This window comes from Ictidomys tridecemlineatus, chromosome 3 (assembly GCF_052094955.1).
Source record: "Ictidomys tridecemlineatus isolate mIctTri1 chromosome 3, mIctTri1.hap1, whole genome shotgun sequence".
Taxonomy (NCBI): domain Eukaryota; kingdom Metazoa; phylum Chordata; class Mammalia; order Rodentia; family Sciuridae; genus Ictidomys; species Ictidomys tridecemlineatus.
In genome coordinates this window covers 84,667,440-84,685,971 of record NC_135479.1, presented here as the reverse complement: position 1 = coordinate 84,685,971, position 18,532 = coordinate 84,667,440, and the positions used below count along the sequence as shown (strand labels likewise).

At 41.9% G+C, this 18,532-nt stretch overlaps 1 protein-coding gene across 1 annotated transcript; it reads right to left on the bottom strand.

Moving 5' to 3' along the window:
- Window positions 1-348: 348 nt before the first annotated feature.
- Cldn18 (claudin 18) lies at window positions 349-17,902 on the bottom strand. Its single transcript, XM_005328003.4, has 5 exons — window positions 17,683-17,902; window positions 7,457-7,621; window positions 6,254-6,371; window positions 2,325-2,435; window positions 349-833 (listed from the first exon to the last, which is right to left on the bottom strand). Exons 1-5 carry the CDS (start codon window positions 17,900-17,902, stop codon window positions 662-664), a joined length of 786 nt encoding a protein of 261 aa, XP_005328060.1. The 3' UTR covers window positions 349-661.
- Window positions 17,903-18,532: the final 630 nt, after the last annotated feature.

Sequence of the window (18,532 nt, the reverse complement as noted above, 5' to 3'; positions counted from 1 at the left end):
ATAACCTTGCTGGAATTAGCAAATGCCAACAGAAGCAGAAAGTTTTGGTTGCCTCAAGTAGAAATCACTTTGGTCTAGTAATTTTTAAAGTTACAGTGTAAGAAAACTCAGAGTGGGCTGGAGAGATCACACATGTGTTTCCCTATCATTTCTTCTCCAATTAATGTTTATTAGTAGCCAGTTGGGAATGGGAGAGGCAAAAATCAAATAGCAGAAAATAATGTCTTTGGATCTACTTCCTTGTTTTCCTTTAAAAATTTTTCTTGGGGATAAGCTGGCAAATAAATGGTCAATGGGTTTATTAAACAGAAGGAGCAAGAAGAGTCTATTTAAATTATCAGTGTCAGGGAGTCAAACCACATTCTATCCTCAGATTTAAAAAGTTGTATTGAAAGAAGTGTAGAAAGTTTAAGCTGTGTAGCCTTTACAAATGATAACTTTACAAATACTTTACAAATGATAACTCAACATTTTTGTGTCGGAATATTTAGAGACAGAGATATGTAGTCAAAGATCATCTGGCTTCAGGACAGATGAAATCAAGATTTTCTAACTTTCAACTCTGAGTCAAAAACAATAAGGAATCAAGGTGGAATCTTCTTGTTTTGCAGTGGGTTTTGGGGGAGGGTTTCTTCTGTCCGTTCCAAAGGATCTTGGAGCATTACACATAGTCATACTTGGAAGGATGAGATTGTCCCTCATCCTCTGTGCGGGCACCCCCATCATATATCTTCTTGTTTTTCATGTTGGACCCAAAGCCAGTGCTGGCCTTGAAGCCTCCAGAATTGTAGCCAATATTGTGACCCGAGGCATGATAAGACACAGCTCTGTAGCTAAAAAAAAAAAGAATTGTTCCATGATCACAGATGTTTGTAGGACAGACTTCCTGTTTCCCTGGATGTCTCTGACCTATTAGGAGCAAACTAAGATGTCTGGTGATCCTGTTCTTTGTGATACTAGGTTTTTTTGTTGTTGTTGTTTTGTTTTGTTTGTTTTTTGTTTTTTGCTTTTTCCTGGGGCAGGATTTCTTGCTTTTATATTAGAGCTTCACTGTGCTAGTAGTGGGTGACTAATGGGTTCTCTCTGTTAATTAAAATGAAGGTTAACCAGAAACAATGTCTAGGGGAACACTATTCTGACAAAGAATCATAGACTTTGTGAATTGGAAGGTATGTGCAACCCATCTCCTCCAGTTTGCTTATTTTATGGATAAGTTAATGCAGGCTGCTATGCTCTGAATTTGTACCCTCCAAAATTCACATGGAAACTCAGTCACCACTGTGATGGTATTAAGAGGTTGGACCTTTTGGGAGTGATTAAATCAGGAGGATTTAGTGCCTTAAAAAAGGGATTGAGGTTGAAGAAGCTCTCTCTTGGCCTTTTACCTTTCTGCCCTGTGAGGTCAGTGCTCCTTCCCTTCAGAGAAGGCAGCAAAAAGGCACCATCTTGGAATGGAGACTGGGCCCTACCAGACACCAAATTGGCTAGTGTCTTGATTTTGGGCTTCCTAGCCTGCAGAATCATGAGAAATATATTTTTTATTGTTTATAAATGAACCACTCTGTGGCATTTTGTTATAACAGCCCAAATGGACAAAGACAGAGGCCCAGAGAGAACAAATGATCCACTGGAGGTCACAGGGCTGGTTAGAAGTAGAACTACATCAGAATTCAGCTCTACCAACTTCAGGTCTTTTGTGGATTTAGAGTAGGATTGCTCAATAGCAGTGCTGTTGACACTTTGGAATTGTATGCTTCTTTGTTGTGAGGTACCATCCTGTGAATTTGTAGGATAGTTACCCTGGCCTGTGCTAGGGTATAGAAATCACTTCCCCTCTGCCTCTCACCAAAGTTGCAGCAATCAAAAATGTAAAGTGTCATATATGGTGTGATACTGTATCATGTACAACCATAGAAATGTAAAGTTGTGCTGCAGTTGTGTACAATGAATCAAAATGCACTCTGCTGCATATATACTTAATTAAAATAAATAAATTAAATAAATGTAAAGTGTCTTTAGATATTGCCAAATATCCTGGGAGGTGGTACAAATTCTTTCCCAGCTGAGAACTACTGAGTTGTGGAATATTGGAGGTAGAAGCAACCTAGAGGGATGTTTTTCTTTTCCTTAAAATAATATCATTCCTAAATCTTCCCAGTTGAAGTCTTTCTGTTCTCTTCTTTAGGAGAAGGAAAGTTGTAATGAACTTTAAGTCAATAAAGTTCTTCTAAGTACCTGGATTAATCATTTTGGCTATAAATTATACATTAAAAGGGATTCTGAACAAATGAGGTGTCTAATTGCATTGGAAAAAGAAGACTCACTTGGTATCATCCGGTGTCAGGCCGCGGCAGGCGATACACATCATCACACCCCCAATTAGCGTGAGGCCTCCAGCGACCCAGCCCACGAACAGAGCTGCACCAAAGGTGTACCTAGGTGGTGAAATGGTGAGTGTGAATGAAGCTGACTCGACTCTCCAAGCTCTGCCCACTGCCCCTGGCCATGCCCATTCTTTCTGTCCCCATTTTGGGGGGTCCCCCTCCCTTTTCTGCTGGGAAAGAGAGACTAGGAGGTTTGGCAAGAGAACTTTGAAAGGTATGGAATTTTAATTCTTTGAGCTCTCACTATGGGATAATAAGTATTCATCTTACCTTACCCTAGGTAATCCTTATGCTTTGGTTTTTGTGTTGAATGTCTCCAAAGGGCCCATGTTTTAAAGGTTTGGTTTCAGGATGGTGCTATTGAGAGGTGGTGGAATCTTCAGAAGGTACTGCTTAGTGGGAGGTCCTTAGGTCATTGGGGGAGAGCCCTTGAAGGGGATTATAGGATCCTGGCCCCCTGCTTATTTTTTGATTCCTGGCCATGGGGTGAGCAGTTTGCTCTGCCACACATTCTCCTACATTGCTATCTGGCAACTCCACTAGAGGTTCAAAGCAGTGGCTCCACCTGATCTTAGACTGGAATCTCCAAAGCCATGAACCAAAATAAACATTTTCTCTCCATAAGTTGATTATCTCAGGTGTTTCATTATAGTAATGGGAAGCTGACTAATATACCTTACAATCTTCCATGCAAGTAGGAGTATTATCTTCTGAAAGAACTAGATTGAAGTGATTGCTCATTTTTTTGTTCATTTGTTTACTCTTTTGTTCAACAAGTATTTGTTGAGATCCTGCTATGTGCACAGAACTTCCTTGATGCTGAGATATAGGGGATGAATGATGTAAGACTTGTGGGCAAGTGTAACATGTAGGGCAAAACTGAGCTCGGATCTTGAAAAAGTTCTGGGAGAAAATTTACACACAAGCTATTTAATTTCCTTTGGACTATGAAAAAGACATTTGGTTTGAGGGCAGCTGCCTTGGAATGAATCCTGTCCTACCTCCTTATCCTACCTAGTGTTTCTGGGGGTTGAATGGCAGACCTGTAGTCTTCTCCTGGGGGGACCTTGTTGACTTTCATGGAGGCAGCCCTGGTCTCTCTGCCCTAACATAGACAGAGCCCTTGTCCTTGCTATCCCTATAATTTGGCTGAATGGCAACATAATGCTAATAATCTAACAATAATTGCTACCATTTATTGAGCCCTTACTGATATTGTGATAAGTGTATATTTTACTCCTATCTCATTTAATTCTCATAAGAGTCAATGTATTAGGATTTATCATTCTCATTTTACCAAAGAGAAGATTGAGGGTCAGAGAGGTTAAATAACTCCTCCAAAGACTCAGGAAGGACTTGGAACTGTCAGGATTTAATTTCAGGTCACTCTGCCTTCAAAGTCCTCATTGTTAATTGTTAAACTATATTCTCTTCTGTGATGGGAACAAGGTTCCTTTCCTCATCTTAGACACACTCTGTCAAAGTTAGCAAACTTAAGTATTCACCTAGGTTAGGTGAGGAATTAAATGAGTGAAGTAGTTGGATATAAGAAAACATTTAATTTTCTTGATTCTTATTGGGAGGAGCCCCATAAATATGATAATAAATGAGGTACTGGGGACTTAGGTAAACTGAGAGTGTGATACCTCACTAAAAAGGAAAACTGCCTTTCAGCTGCAGAGATGGCTGCCCTCTGAGAATGAGGATCCAGTGCTGCCAGATATTAGTTTTTTTTTTTTTAATACAGAAAGCTGGAAAAATAGGTGTGTGTACGTGAATGTGCACATGTGTGCTGTGAAATCTGTCCAGGTGCTCATGGTGCTTTGCCTCTTCAATCACTCTGTGTGTCTGTTCCCAGCCTGTGCATGCTTTTGCCTTAACCTGCAGGTCCCTGAGGCTCTTCCTGGAGTTGTGGTTTTGAGTCAGCTCCTGAGGCCACTTTGCCCTTATGACAGTACTGAGGCATGGAAGCCCAGCTCTTTAGTCTGGGGTGGAGACCATCCTGAGGTGTGCCTACCCTACAGAGCTCCTGTGAGGATCAGCCTGACCTTGAGACTCATGCCTGGCTTCCCCTTTCCTGTCTTGCTTTGCTCCCTTCCTAACCAACCTTCCCTTTCTCCATGAACACTGCACAGGCATCTTCTCAGGATCCATTCTTGAGGATCCTAACCTGAGATGCTTTGAGTTTTAAAAGTTGATGATTAATTCAGATTATAAGATGAAAGAGTTAGGCTAATACAAAATACCTGCATGCCATTCATCACAGGTCTGCCTTTCATCCCCCAACAACACTAGGTAGGACAAGGAGGTAGGATAGAATTCTTCATTCCAAGGCAGCTGCCCTCAAACCAAATGTGTGCTGTGCAGTATGAGAGTAGGCAGTTTGAAGCTCTGCTCCAGGGCTTAGGCTCTGCCAGTGTTGCAATGTGGCATCAACAGAGTTGGGGGACAGGTGAAGGAGGGGATATATAAATGGGGCATTGAACCCAAAGTCCCATCAAATGAGCTCCAAGGATGCTTCTTGTCAACTGGGTGGTCTTGTGTGACTTCTGGATAGAGAAAGTGAGGAGAAAGAAGAAAGGGGAAAGATAGCTGCCCAACCATGGAGAGAGAAGTTCAGAAGGCCTTTCAGAAGCCAATCTTACTTATAGGACTGAAGTGGCCTGCCCAGGGGACAAGGTAGGTGCCCAGAAAAGAGCAGTGAAAGTGAAAGAGCAGTGGTGTCAGGTGTTTGCTGTGGGTATAGAGTGAGTGGTGGGTGGCTCCAAGCAGGTAGGCTTTTCTAAGTAGGATGGTCAAACATTCTGTTTTTCCTGTGATGGAGGAATTTCCCAGGAGGTGGGAATTCTAGGGCTAAAACTGGGAAAGACCCAGGAGAACTGGAATGAATTAGTTAGCCTATTTCTAAGTTATCCTGGCAATCAAGAGACCTTGAAGAACATGGAGGAGGACAAGGCAACTTACAAGGACTAAGTTTCTTATTCATAAAGCAAAGCAGAAGCATAGGTGGGGATTGGAGTTCCAGAGAGCCAGAGAGTAGTGTATTTATCACCTCCTCACACCCTACCTGTACCTCATGTTGGTGTGGCTGGAGAGATACCAAGTGCATCTACTGCAGAGAGGGGAGATCACTTTGATGTACTATTTATATCATTCTTCCCTAACAAGATCTTCTCCTTTGGGATTTCACCATTGTTTCTTGTTATACAGCATATTCATTTGAAGTGGCTAAGTGAATATAGGTGTTGGTATTGCTTTTCCATCCTTTTAAAGTTCTACCCTTATTTGGGCCCCAAATTATAGAATGGTTTCAATTCCCTCTGCTAGACTCTGACCTCCATAAAAGTAGGGACTTGTCTGTATCTCCAGCACTGAGAACACTCCCTGGCTCATAGGTGCCCAACACATTTGCAGAAGGAATGAATGAATGAGGTAAAGAGGCTGTTGTATAAGGAAGAAACATCCCTTTTCTTACCTTGCTCATTTCTATTCAGGCTTTTACCTGTCCCTAGTCAGGTTCTCATTATGGACTGTAGATGTAAGTTGGTGTTCATTTACATGCCTGGGTTAATAGTGCCTGTTTCATTGCCACTACAATGGGGCCTGTGTAAGAGTGTTAGATAAATACTGTGAACTGTCACTGTATTTCAATGCAAATGTCAGATCAGCCTTAAGTCATATTACCAAGGATATTTCACTGAAATGAAGTTTATGAATTTACAGATTATTCTTGATTTATGATATGGCATGGTTGCCTGTGATAAATTTTTGCTATTTCAGGCACTGACAGTCACATTAGGCACATGTGTTTAATCAGATTCTTAAAAAGTATTCACCATGGAATTTGGAGACATGGATTAGGAATTTACCTGGTCTGAACAGTCTGTACCATCCCACCCATGGTGCCGTACATGCTAGCCGAGGACATCCAGAAGTTAGTAACCAGCATGTTGGCAAACACAGACACTCCAATAATTGCACACACACCTGTGGGCAAAGAACAAGAAAGCTCCAGAGTCAGCTTTAAGAGAATGCAATATTTCTGAGAAAGTTTATGCTTACATGAGTTTAGATGAGCAGGCTGCAGACTGTTTTTCTCCTAAAAAAGAATGATCAATCCAACCATTGATTATTGAATTCCTGTTATGTGCTAGACCATGGGCTAGGTGCTTATCTGGAAGGATGTGTGTTTGTGTGTGTGTGTGTGTGTGTGTGTGTGTGCACGTGCACATGCACAGAAAGAGATATTCCATGCATGTTGGAACCAAGGATAATAGTTCAAATGCTTTGGATCTGATCTTGATAATGTTAAAAGCTTGTCCCTTGTTAGAGCCTCAAAAAGAAGCCTTTTAAGGATCCAGTCACGTGACTACCTTAGGGTTGAGCCTATTAGGTTTGGGTTAGGGTGATGGCTAAGAGAGACAGTTATGGTTTGGATCTGAAGATCCTCTCATATGTTGCAGGTTTAGTCAGCAATGCAGCAAATTTGGGAAGTGATTGGTACCATGAGGGCTTTGACGACATCAGTAAGTTAATCCACTGATGGATTAATAAGACATTAGTGGGAGGTGGTGGAAACTTCAGGAAGTGGGGCCTTGTTGGAGGAAGTAGTTACTGGGGGCATGTTCTGGAAGGGTGTATCTTGTCCTTGGCCCTTCGTCTCTCTCTTTGTGTCGCTCTGATTCCAGCTTGTTATGGTGTAAACAGCTTTGCTCTACCATACCTTCCACCATGTTTTGCTTCACCTCAAGCTCAAAGCAATAGAGCAGAACAGGCATGGACTGAAACCTCTAAAACCAAGAGGAAAATAAATCTTTCCTCTTATATGTTGTTTTTCCTCAATATTTGTGACAGTGATGAAAAGCTGACTAATGCTAGGATCTTAGCATTCATGATGGTTCTGTAAAGTATAATTAGGCTTCCACACTCAGATCTTGAATCCCAGTGTCAAAGGGTCTGAACCATGTTCCATAGGAGGGAGGAGGCACATTTTCTCTACCACAATGATTCTTTTTTTTTTTTTTTTTTTTACATTCTCAGAAGTGTGTTTGAGACCGGGAATTCATGTTTACCTGAGATAATGAACACAATTCCGGAGGTCAGTGTCATTTTGGCCTTGGCAGAGTCCTCCATGTTGCCAATGCGGATGCACTTCAGGGCAAAGATGGACACCAGGAGGCCGATGACACCCAGTACTATGCCCACAATCATTAGGGCTCGCACTGCTTGCAGCATGGCTGTGGGACAAGGGAGAGACACAAGTAGATAAATTAGACCACCCCTACACAGATGATTAGGCTCTGGGCTTATAAAACAGCAACCACAACTAACCAGCACCTCTGAGGAATAGCATGTCCATTAGCTAGGAACCCCATCATTGTCAAAGATGTGGAACTGTAAAAAAAAAAAATGCAAAACATGTCACATGTTTTGAAATGCTAACCCATAAGACCTTATCTTCAATGGAGAGTTTGCACCCCTCAGGGGTCACAGTGAGCACAGTGGACTGATGAAGGATATGGACACAGATGTGTATCAAAGGAGAAAATTATGGATGGTTAGAGTTGGGAGGATCCTTAGAATTTATCTACTTCAGTTTCAAACTTGATAATTTGAGGTCCAGAAAGGGAAAATGATTTGTCTAAAGTAGTAGTTAAATTATTGTAGAGATTACAGTGAAACCATATTGCTTTCACTCTTAACCAGAATCTCTTTCTTCTCTTGTCTTTCCATTTGAGTTCAAAGTGTCATATAGTTGTGTCCACTTGAGGAAAATTCACTATTACTTTATAGTATAGTATGAAGCCAAGGTTACTAAATGGGAAGTCAAGAGCACACCAATTTTGTCTATTTCTAAAAACAACTATGAAGGTCATGGTAAGCTGTAGGTTTCAGATATATGTAAAGAAGATCAGTATATCAATACCAGGCCTTTCAATATGTTTACCACAGCTTATCAGTAGTCCCCATTCTAAAAATCATTTTTTTAAAGCTGTAAATCCTGCTGGATCCTCCCATAGTGACTACACCCCAGATATGTTCAATATTGTTTCTAGTGCATCCTTTAAACGGCAGCGGCTATCACAACACTTATTTAGTGAATCCCCACAGGTGGGCTTGGGATGACAGTAGTTAACAGGTCAGATCCGCCTCTGGTCTCAGAGTTTTTGACAAAAGTGTGGAACGACAGTCATTATGCATGTCTGTTACAGGTCTGATGAATTTTATAAGGAAGACAAATTAGTTCTTGGTGTCTTCCAGAGGGCAGGTCTGCTAACTTGGGTCAGTCTGCTTGACTTGACCACAGAGCTGTGTAGATATACAATGATCTGAACACCAATTGTTCTAGCACTCCAGGATATACCTTTCTCTTCCCTGAAGCATATGACTCCTGAAGGAGCTGCCAAGTCTTACATCTGTGCTTTTCAAAATTTTAGTTTCTGTGCTGTCACAAATTGATGCCCTTGGCAAAATACAAAATTACTTGCTTGAGTGTCACAGAAATGTCAAATTATTGTAAAAGTTTAGAAATGTTTATTTTCAGTTTTGGTAACAGAATTGTTCATTTGTGCCATTAAGACTAGACACAAGAACCTGTCCCCAAGAGGGGATGGATAACAACAACTTGTGCAGCAGTGTGGTCCACAGGACACATTTTGAATAGTACTGTTGACCCTGATCTTTCAAGCCACAACATAGTATCTTGTCCCTTGACCACAGTAAGGTAACTCAGCATGGGCATTTGACTCAAACTGCACATAGGAGACCCTTATGCATGATGTGTGTACTTTGGACACAGACAGCATCAGGTCAGTCCCTCTCCAGGGGCTGAAGAACTAATGCATGGGGCTGGGAACCCAGAGTTTCTATCAGATGGAGAAAGCTGTTGTATAATGACAACCAGATGAAATTCAAGAGGTAGGTACAGTCCTGATAGTTGAGCTCTGGGATCCAGCAATTCCTGAAATCCAAGCACATTCTTTCCTTGGGATCCAAGAGCTATCACGGTATCATTATTTTTAAAAATCCCCTTATCTGTTGAAACTAATTTATGTTGGGGTTCTAACTTGTGAAAGATAGTTTCCTCAGTATCTAGAAATGCTAACCTATAAGACCTTATCTTCAATGGAGAGTTTGCACCCCTCAAGGGTCACAGTGAGCACAGTGTTGCTGAAACCTCTTGGGAACAGGTTCTTGTGTCTAGTCTTAATGCCACAAATGCACCAATCCCACAATGTGGAGTCAGAGAAGGGTAAAGGAATTGGTTTTCTTCTATTTGAAATAGCTGATTTTCCCCCCAATTACATAAGCAGTAAATGGATTATAAAAATTGAAGAACCTATAGAAAACCATAAACTGGGATAAAACCTAAAACCTCTTTATCTCACCTCTTGGAGATAACTTTTAATATCTTGGCAAGTAGTGTTCCAGGAAGGCGTTTTTTAAAAAGAAGAAAAAAGCCCAGTGAAGGTCACACTACTACTCAGACCCAGTAGAAATGCAGATGGTTAAAGACCTTGCAAAACTGTAGTAATAAGGGGGCTGTTGGGTATATCCAAAGGAGGTGTCTTTCTTGCCCTCAGTGAGCCCAGTTAATGATACCCTGGCAGAATTCAACTTGGGAATAGAAAAAACAAACAAACAAAACCCAGAGAAATACTTAATAATATTTTTCTCTTTGGGAACACTGGGGGACCTGGCCACACTGCTGCAGGCAAAAGACTCAGAGGATGCTGTAAACTGAACAGGAGGCCCTGTCCTGCCCTCATTGTCATTGCCAATTGCTACATTTGACTGAAAACTATTAGGAGCTTTTCAGACATTAAAAATTTCAATCCACATTTAAAAAACCCTGTAATGCAGATAATAATATTAACTCCATTTTATAGTTGAAGAAGTTGAGACTCAGAAGTGAAGGCACTTGTTCAAGGACACACACCAAGGGAAAGGCTGATCTGGGGTTCCAAATAAATTGCAGAGCTGTCTCCAAATCTTTCTTTCTCATCACAGCACATGACTTTGAGGTACTTCACTCTGGAAAAACAGGTACTGAGTCCTGGTACAGGGATCACAAAACTAATAGAATGTATTCTCCAAAGTTGGAGATGTGACCAGAAAATGTCGTAATCTAAATCAATGCTAAAAATGTATAAAGGACATTCTCCCAGAATCATCTCAGGGAATAACCTATCCTGGGAGATAATTTGTAAATGTGGTACTCAAGATGAGGGCATTCCTATCTGACTAATCACCTTGGAAAGATTTCCATCTCAGGCAACAGCCAATGCCAGTGGTGTAGTCATAAACTCTAAGGTGTGTATCACAAAGCAATGTGTCATGATGTAGGAATTGGCAGTCAATGAGATATATTGAAAAAGAAGAGGGAGATCATGCAGAATTTGCTGAAGTGGTTTCTGCAAATGCAAGCATGGATCTTTTACTTGTGTATTCATTTATATCTTTGTGTGTTCAAGATAGCACACAATGGCACACTCTTCATATTATCAATTAATATACACTCACCCATGAATTCATTTATTCATCAAGTATTTTAAAGCTCAAATACTCTTCAGTGCCTTTTGCCAGATGCTGTAGAGGGTCTAAAGTTTCATGAGAAATAATTTCTGCCTTCATGCCTTTTAAAACCTGAGAAGATTTTATTTTTACTGTAGGTATTAACCTCAAATTTCTTTTCAACTTGAGAGTACCTTGGCTGAGTAACCCAAAAGAACCACTTGGTGACAGTAGCTAAGGGGGTGGTCCTTGTTCTCTTCAACATACTCGGTTAAACTACATATCAGCCCTATGATTCAGGACAGAGATGTAGAGGACATTTATGGCACAGCCCCCCCCCCTTCAGGAAACAGCCTCAGAGCTATCCTGTGTTTATATGTTACTCTTATGAAACTGGACACTTGGAAAAAGAAATAATGTAGTCATCCCTCCATCTTGTTTCCATAGGCCTCTTACAAATTTCAACTCTACCCATGAGCCTGTTAGAAGTTTAAAAATCTGTTCTAGTTTTAATATTTTTAAGCCTGAAGCTATTCAGCGAAAAAAAAATTTATTCCTTTTGAAAAGCACTTGTCAAGGTATCTGGTTAAAATAAAACAACCAAAAGCAAGCAAATAAGCAAGTAACCAGCCAAACGAAAAATAACTAACCAAGTGAGGTATCTTTTTCTCATTCTATGGGAAATTACACTTATGCCCACCCTCGGCAAGGGACTCTCTATTGATTGCCTGATTTTAACATTTGTTCCAGAACACAACATGTATATGCTGTGGCTGTGGCCGAGGGATCTGGTATTCCCTGACATTGTTGGATGGGAACTAGTGGGGATGCTGGTAGGTGGGAAGTGAAGCACTGTGGTTTTGCCAGTGTGGAGAGTTGGCTACTGGTGTGCCACAGGAGTCCTTGGGACTGGAGCCCTGGCTAGTTTATTCTGATTAGCATTTGTCTCAGACTCTTAGGTGCTCTCCTGCCTTTTCTGGTCAAGTATGAATAAGACTTCATTGCTTTCCTGTTCTCTTTAGACCTCTAAATTTCTCATGAACCCTGAATCCTGCTTTGAATCAGAGGTCCACTATGATCCTGAGTTCCTTTTCATTTTAGAAACTCTTTCTAGCTTACTTTTGTCCCATTGTAAGTCTGTGGTTAGAAAAGATGCAACATTGTTTTATAACTTGTGTGGCCACGGTTCGAACCAGAAGTCTGTGCTTGTGTGCTTGGGCAGATGGACCAAGATCTTACCTGCTTTGGAAATCAAGGCCCTCGAAGAGTTCTTTGAGGAATGGGAACTCTGCTGGGAACAGGTGTCAGGAAGTGGGGGGAAATGTGCCCTGCTAATCATTGCTAGAGACCCTTAATCCTAATAGTAATGATCCTGGAGAGCTGCAGCATAGTGCTTTGAAGTTCCCTACCAGCTGGAAGATTCTGCCACCTGGGATTCAAATTTTTCTCCATTAATAGATAAACAGAGAAACTGCCCTGGAACAGGTAGGTTTCTCTTTTCAGCATTCTGTCTCTTATTTGATATTCTGATCAAGAGGGCTGGTCTTATCAGCTGATAACAAGGGAGTTAACTGGCTCTGGAGCCTGATTCCCTGCCCGAAGGTGTGACTCCTGCATTCCCAGTGAGTAAGGAGGTGTTATCGAACCTGAAGGGCGGGCAGGATTCAGGCTGAAAAGAGTAAACAGAAAAAAGGGAACTCAGTGTTCCCTCTCTCTTGCAAAATATCTCCTTCTGCTAAAGTAGCAGTGGACTAACAGGTGAGGTGCACTCAGGTGTGATTCTCAGTGTTGGCCGCACCTGAGCATCCTTTGGGAGAAACTTTAAAGAAATAGTAATGTTTGACCTCACTCTTAGAGACTTTCATTTAGTTGTTTGATAATATTAGATTTCAAGGAATAATGTAGGAAAAAAGAAGGGGTCATAGTGGGAATTTGAGAGGAATGAGTTCCAGGGCTGGCAGCACTGAGCTGGCGGAGATTGGGGTTGATGAGGTAGCCATTCACTGGGAGCCAGAGGTCTGGGCTGGGGCCTTGGTGGGGCAGGGAGAAGACCCACATCTCCAGGCAGCTTGGCCTCAGAGTAAAGGCAGGGAGGGCTGGTGGAAGGAGAACAAAGAGGGGAGTCTGAGGCTGACCCTAGAGAATTGGCCCTTCAGAAGAAGGTGGAAGAGCTTAGACTTTCTAGAGATCCCAAGGAACCCACAGGGAAGTCCTTCATATCTCATGAAAACCTGTAGAATAATGTGATGCCACATGAATGTCATTAGGCAAGCCATTTGACCCCACCAAGGTCTGTTTCCTCAACTCCGGAGTGGAATGAAGATATGTCTTGCTTTAAGATGTTGTGATGATCAGATGCCACTTCAGCCAGGCTTGATAAGTATCCGTTTTTTCCTGTTTCTTAAAAGAACGTGTTCCAAACCTCTTGCCTTTGCCTTTATTTTATTTTTTTTAGTTGTAGGTGTGCACAATACCTTTATTTATGTATTTATTTATTTTTATGTGGTGCTTAGAATCGAACCCATTGCCTCGCACATGCTAGGCAAGTGCTCTACCACTGAGCCATGACTCCAACCCTTGCCTTTGCCTTTTAATGAGTGTACACAAACCTAATCCTCTCACTTGGTGATAAAATCAGGCTGAGTATTTGAAACGGTTATGGGTGTGGGATTGTGGTGATTGAGAGGGGAAGAAGTTTGAGAAGAGGAGGAAGAAGAAGGCTGGACCTAGTGGCACCAGGAGGGGATCAGGATAATCAGCCACAAGATCTGGCTAGTGATGAGCAGGGGAGCCAGCTGATGGTGACGCAGTGTTAGCCACAACTTATCAGTGACTTAAAGTTTGTCCTTTTATACAAACTGAGTCCCTAGAAATGTTTCTCCTGGATTTTGGTAGAATCCTGTTCCTGTGACTCAGACAAGTGAGACTGGGGTATACCTCTGAGTGGCTGCTGGGAATCATTCCCTGTTCTAATGACCCATTCCAGCCAAACTTTTCACAGTACAACCAGGAGGTAGGATGTAGAGCAGCACACATCTTCCCCACCCCAGCCCTGTCACTTGTTGTGCCCCATGCTAGGTGTTATAGGAGATGCAAGACAGGTACCCAGGATCCTCTGGTCACACACTAACTGATAGAAGACCAACAGCTTCCAAGAGCCCCTACATGTATAGTAGCAGGACCTTACATTCATGTTTGCTGTCCTCAAAATACAATTGGGGAAGTCCTTCCTCTTATCTCACTGTGTCCTAAATTTCTTTTAAAAGAGCCCAGATTATCTCCCATTGTGGATTTGAAACATTTCAAGACTCCTTGGGGAGCAACTGTGACTCTTCTCTGTAAGCTCTTTGGCCTGACTGTAATAAAATTACCTTGTATTACCAAATCTTCCTTCTTTTCCTTCCTTTTTTTTTTTTTTAAGAAAAATTGTGCTTTTTTTCTGTGATTGTATTCATTTGATATTAAGAGCTGGGGAATTTTTATAATACAGAAACTCATCTCAAACCCTACCTTCTTCCTTATTTCAGGCCACACCCATCAAAATGTCTGTCATTCACACATAGTTTATTGCATCAGATGATATTTTACACATAGCAGAATTCAACAGCATTTGTCTGAAAAAATTAATATAAATTAATGCATGTCCTCTTTTGCACTGTCATTGGTGGTGATCATTTGATGTTCAAGGAAGTTCTTGCAGAACTGAAATTAGCCTTGTGGATAAAGTTCAGCCTAGGCAGTTAGTATTCAAAGAGTCCCTGTGGCATGGGCAGTTGATGTGCACCAAATAGCTGTATGCTGCTATGTCTCCCAATTTCCAGGACCACAAGGCTAGTTCTGGACAATGTACTGTGTTTGGGTGTCACTTGCAGGCCAAGGTGATTAGGAGCAGTTGTGCCCCCTTCAGGACTTTCTGGTCTTGCTCCACTTTCTTTGAATAGTATAGATACCAGGAGGTTGCTCTTCCCATAATAAACTTGTGGCAGGAAGTAAACTTTTGTGTGTGTGTTAAGCCACTGAGATATTTAGATTTGTTGCAGTAGCTGACCTTAACTACTCTGATTAATGAAGTCCCTGACATTCTAGTTCCTGTAATGTAGTAGGTGTCCCAAAGATATTTGTTTAATAAATGATTGAACTAATAATGAATTTGTTTTAGGCAGGATGAGGACCAAGTTCCTTTCTATACATGGAACCATAGTTGCAAAAACTGTAGTACAAAGTCCTGTTTTGGTGGAAACTCTCTACCTGTTATTATTTCACATAGTAGTTTATTAGTTAAAATAAACTATTCTTATTATTTAGTTCAACTTAGTGTAACAGTCATTTGCTGAATACTCATCCATTCAGCCCTATGCTGGGAACTGGGGAAAGAATTCTTGTCTAGCTAACAGACCCTGTTAAGCAGAAGCTGAAGAGACAAATGTTCAATAACCAAGTTAGTAGCTAAGGTTCATACTTGAGCAGAACCCCCTTAGTGAGGCCATCCTGACATTCCCCTCCTGACACTTCCTATGGTTAACCTTTTCTTCCTGGAGCTCCATACATTATAACAGGTATTTTCTTTGCTTTGATATACTTTTAAGACATGCTCATGCCTGTCTTCTTGACTAGTGTTTATAGGTGCTGACAGGGCTGGTTTGGGGTTGTGTTCATTCTGCAGGTAGGCAATAAATGCCTCTTAGATTAGTGAGCAAAGGCATGAGGAGTGCATATGCTCAATCCTGTAAGAGTGCTCTGGTTTTTCTCTGATTTGTGAGATTCTATTTAATTTGAGAATGTGAGAAGACTTCAGGAAAGATTGGTGGAGAGGGCAGTTGCAGTGGTGAAGCAGGGCATTTTGGGGAGTGGAATCAATGGGTCTAGGAAGAGAAGTCAAGGAAGATAGGTGAAGGAAGTGGGATGGCACTGGTGTTAGGCTGTCATGTCTGTACCCAGTTAATCTGGGAACCAAGAATCATGAAAGGTGCTTGGACTTTGAAATGTGTGAGGAGGTGAGAACAGAGACTGAGAGTTGGTGACTGAAGATTCCCCCAACCTTGAGCCATAGTCAAAGGAGCAAATGCTTTAAAGAGATGAAGGACAGATTGAGAAAGGTGATGAGTGAGAAGTGATGGAAAATTTTAGTCTTTGAATCTGGTTGTCAGTGACCCAGGAGGGACATAGAACTTGACAATGATCAGAATCAAGAGTATATTTTCCAGGAAAGGAGGATAGAGCATAAGGGAGAAGGGAGAAAGAAGGAGGGAGAAGGAAAGAGGCCCATCAACAGGGCATGCATCCAGGTGGCGTGGTATGGGGCCTACAGAGCCAGTGGAGGGTTGGCCTTGGGTTGGAGAGGGGAGGGGGTCTAGTTCCACACAGTAGAATTATCAAGAGGCAGAGAGAGATTGAGTAGACTCACTAAGGATAGGATTCCCTCCATGGAATAAGGCAAGGTAGGGTAGTGGCAATGAGGTTTGGCCATTTATGGGAGTATCTGGAAGCTTCCATGTGTGAAATTGTGATGCAGAGAAAGTGAGAGATTAGTAATGTTTGGTGGGGCCTAGGGAAAAGGTCACACTGAGCATGAAATCATGGGATGTTATGCTTTAGTTTTGAATATGAGGTCAATCTTTTTTCTTCACCTAGTAATTAAAATTAGGCATAGCCATCCATGTCTTACATGTCCTCCCTCTGACCTCTCCCCTCATTATATAGCACAATCACTGGTGACTCTAGCTTTCTTGCCTCTGGCCAGGTTCTACCCCACTTGCTTTCATGGAGTCAGTGATCTTATTGATTCTGCAATGAGTGGCTTCCACACATGGACTAAATAACTCAATTCTTATAGTCTGACACCTATCTTCTACTTCTTTCTGAAAATGAACATGAATTAGTTGAATTGTTTTTTGAAATTCAATTTCAAGGACTCCACATTCTCTTTACAATTTCTTGCAAATTTATTTCCATCTACCTGGTTATAAGGTACTTGTTTCAAAGACACATATTTTGGCCACTGCTTGGATCCACTGATTAGGTTGCCCTATTTTTTTATTTGCTTTTTAAAAAATGAATACAAATAGACAAACTATAATATCCAGAATGCAAAGTTGCTATGACATATATTTGAAATAATTATCTTCATTAGAAACAAAGTTTTAACTTATTCTATCCTTGAGGATGAAAGGATATCACATTTGTAATTATATTTTCATGCTGACATCACTATAATCATAATTTTATCTTCTGACACATTGATTATTAGGAAGAACATACCCGATGTTCTTAATTTCAAATGCAGAAAAAGGAAATTATAATGTAATGGTAATATTTTGGGCACTTATAGAGACTTCACCTTTTCAAAGAAAAATTTAGTTGGATTGAATATAATTAAATTAGTCCTTGATAAACTTTTATTTCTCTAATAAAAGACTTAACATCCTCCTTCCCCACTCCCAGTCTGTGCAGGCAGAAGTGAGTCACATGCACAGGGAAGCAAACAATTTATTTTCACCTGGAGAAACAGTTTATTCTAGGTATCACCAGCCAGCTCTTACAATAGACCTGTTCTTCTGGTGGCCTGCCTTCTTACTTGCAATTCCTTCAACTTGGTATGGTTTCCCTCATTTTTCCTATTGCTCTCTTTGACAGAGAGTCAACTTCTCTTATTTACACCTTTTTTCCTGGGCCAGAGTGGCCAGGGTCACCTGCAGAGGCAGGAGTGTGGCTCACTCTGGGCAGCAGGATGGATAGCTGCTTGGCCTGTGCTTGCCGGGTCCTGCCCACGGTGCATGGTGCCTACCTGGAAGGCCCAGGATGGTGAAGTAGGGCCGACACTCGGTGAACCCAGAGCTCTGCCTCACGCAGCTCCTCCAGAGTCCTTCATACTGGAACACGGCAGTGACTGGGTTGTCATACAGGTCCTGGGTGCTCCACATGTCCATCTCCGTGGCAGCGATGCAGCCCGCCAGACCCAGGAGGGACAGGAGGAACCCCACCACTTGGCACGTGGTGGCGGACATGGCCTCAGCACGCTCGCCTTGTGGTGCTACCAGAGAGAAGCTGTCGCCCTCCTGCTGCCCAAGCTGTGCACCGACCTGCGCCTGAGGGGACCTCTGCTAATCAGATGGTTTCCCTTGGCTCTCAGTGTTTGCTCACTCTGTTTTCCTTAGATAGTTCAGTTTCACTCCTCATTCAAGGGCATTATTTTTTTATTTGTTAGAGAAGCAGCCCCAAGAGGCACTTGTCTGGCTGAGCCACACAGCCCCAGTGGATTCGAGTACTGGGTGGGCTGATTGGACAGGACTCCCTCCTCAGGGGTAGTACCAGCCTCCCCAACCCCAGCTCTGGCTTAACCCCAAATAGGCCACTCTATGGAAAACACTGACATGCCCACTACCACTGAGAGCATCACTTGAGACCACTCTGTCTGACCTCATTTAAAATAAAAAAGACCTAGGAAGCTCCCAGCTAGCTCCATCTTAAACCAGAGCTTGGCCACTCCTATATTACCCTTCACTTACATCTTTCCATTTTAATCTTACAGAAATGGGCAGGCCAAGTGTTATTATTCCTATATGTTCTTTAGATGAGTAAATGAAGTGAAAGTAGGCTAAGGAATGTGTCCAAGTGCCTTGATGCACAGATGCTTG